This window comes from Trachymyrmex septentrionalis, unplaced genomic scaffold (assembly GCF_001594115.1).
Source record: "Trachymyrmex septentrionalis isolate Tsep2-gDNA-1 unplaced genomic scaffold, Tsep1.0 scaffold20, whole genome shotgun sequence".
Taxonomy (NCBI): domain Eukaryota; kingdom Metazoa; phylum Arthropoda; class Insecta; order Hymenoptera; family Formicidae; genus Trachymyrmex; species Trachymyrmex septentrionalis.
The window spans coordinates 717,767-718,841 of record NW_017305180.1 but is presented as its reverse complement, the minus strand read 5'-3'; the positions used below and the strand labels follow the sequence as shown (position 1 = coordinate 718,841).

General features: G+C 28.4%; 1 protein-coding gene across 1 annotated transcript in view; it reads right to left on the bottom strand.

The window, feature by feature from the left end:
• LOC108747745 (protein patched homolog 1-like) overlaps window positions 1-1,075 on the bottom strand; it is a 5,863-nt gene that overhangs the window by 2,576 nt on the left and 2,212 nt on the right. Inside the window, exons 6-7 of the mRNA XM_018485441.1 lie at window positions 554-793; window positions 167-469 (exon numbers count right to left, since the gene is read on the bottom strand). Coding sequence (XP_018340943.1) covers window positions 167-469; window positions 554-793 — 543 coding nt within the window. The remainder of the gene's footprint in view (window positions 1-166; window positions 470-553; window positions 794-1,075) is intronic.

The window sequence follows — 1,075 nt, the reverse complement described above, 5'->3', positions numbered from 1 at the left end:
TATATATATATATTATTTTGTTTTAAAGTATAAAATATAAAATATATTCAAATAAATGTAAGTAACACAAACATAAACATAAAAAAAAAGTAACTAAAATAAAATCGTGAATTGGCCACAATAGTTACACATTCTTCATGTATATCGAGTGATTAATTCTACATACTGTAGAAGCACCAATGATGAATGCCACGACGTCGGTAAGCGAGGTAATACTGATAGCAGAACCGGCATGACCTAACGTAAGCCCGATTCTTTCTGTTAATGGCTTGTTTAAATTTGATTCATCGGTATGTATCTGTTTCCAAGATGCATTAATTACGAAAATATCATCAATCCCTAAACCCAAGAGCATAAATGGCAATGAAGTGTGCACTGGACCATATGGGATTCCTATTAGAGAGCATACTCCCACTGCAAGAATAAATGCAGCACCCACGCATAAAAGACCGGTACTAGTAAGACAAAACTGCGGAAAAGTATAAAGAACTTTTCACTAAATATAAATTTCAAATCATCCAAATATTATTATTCTTGTAATAATCATACATACCCGCCATTCCACCCAGTTACGATTCGATAAAATCATTAAGACATATAGGAACATTAACAAAATTCCTACAATTAATTTATCTATATCTTGAAACATAGATGAACCAGAAATATCTCCGAAGCTTCTACCAGCTTCGTAATAAAGCATCAAAGAATTATTTCTTTCGCTTTGCAGTTGATACCAAAGATTTTGTATATTTTCCAGAAAAGCTGATTCCCATTTCAATACATCCTCTGTAGCCTAAATAGATAACTGGTTTTTTATTTCTGAGTTAATTTTTACTTGTTTATTATACGAATTAGATTCAATGAATTAAAATAAAATTCTGAGTAATAAGTGTAAACTATTATTCAAATAAGTAAGTTTACAGTAAAGAATATTATGTTGTAATTGATGATAATAAAAGTAATAATCTCATATAGAAAAAACAGATATTTGTAAAATAATTAAATTATTTGTAAATAGTATAAATAGTACAATTATTAATTTTGTAATATTGCCATAATAGAAGTATATGTATTA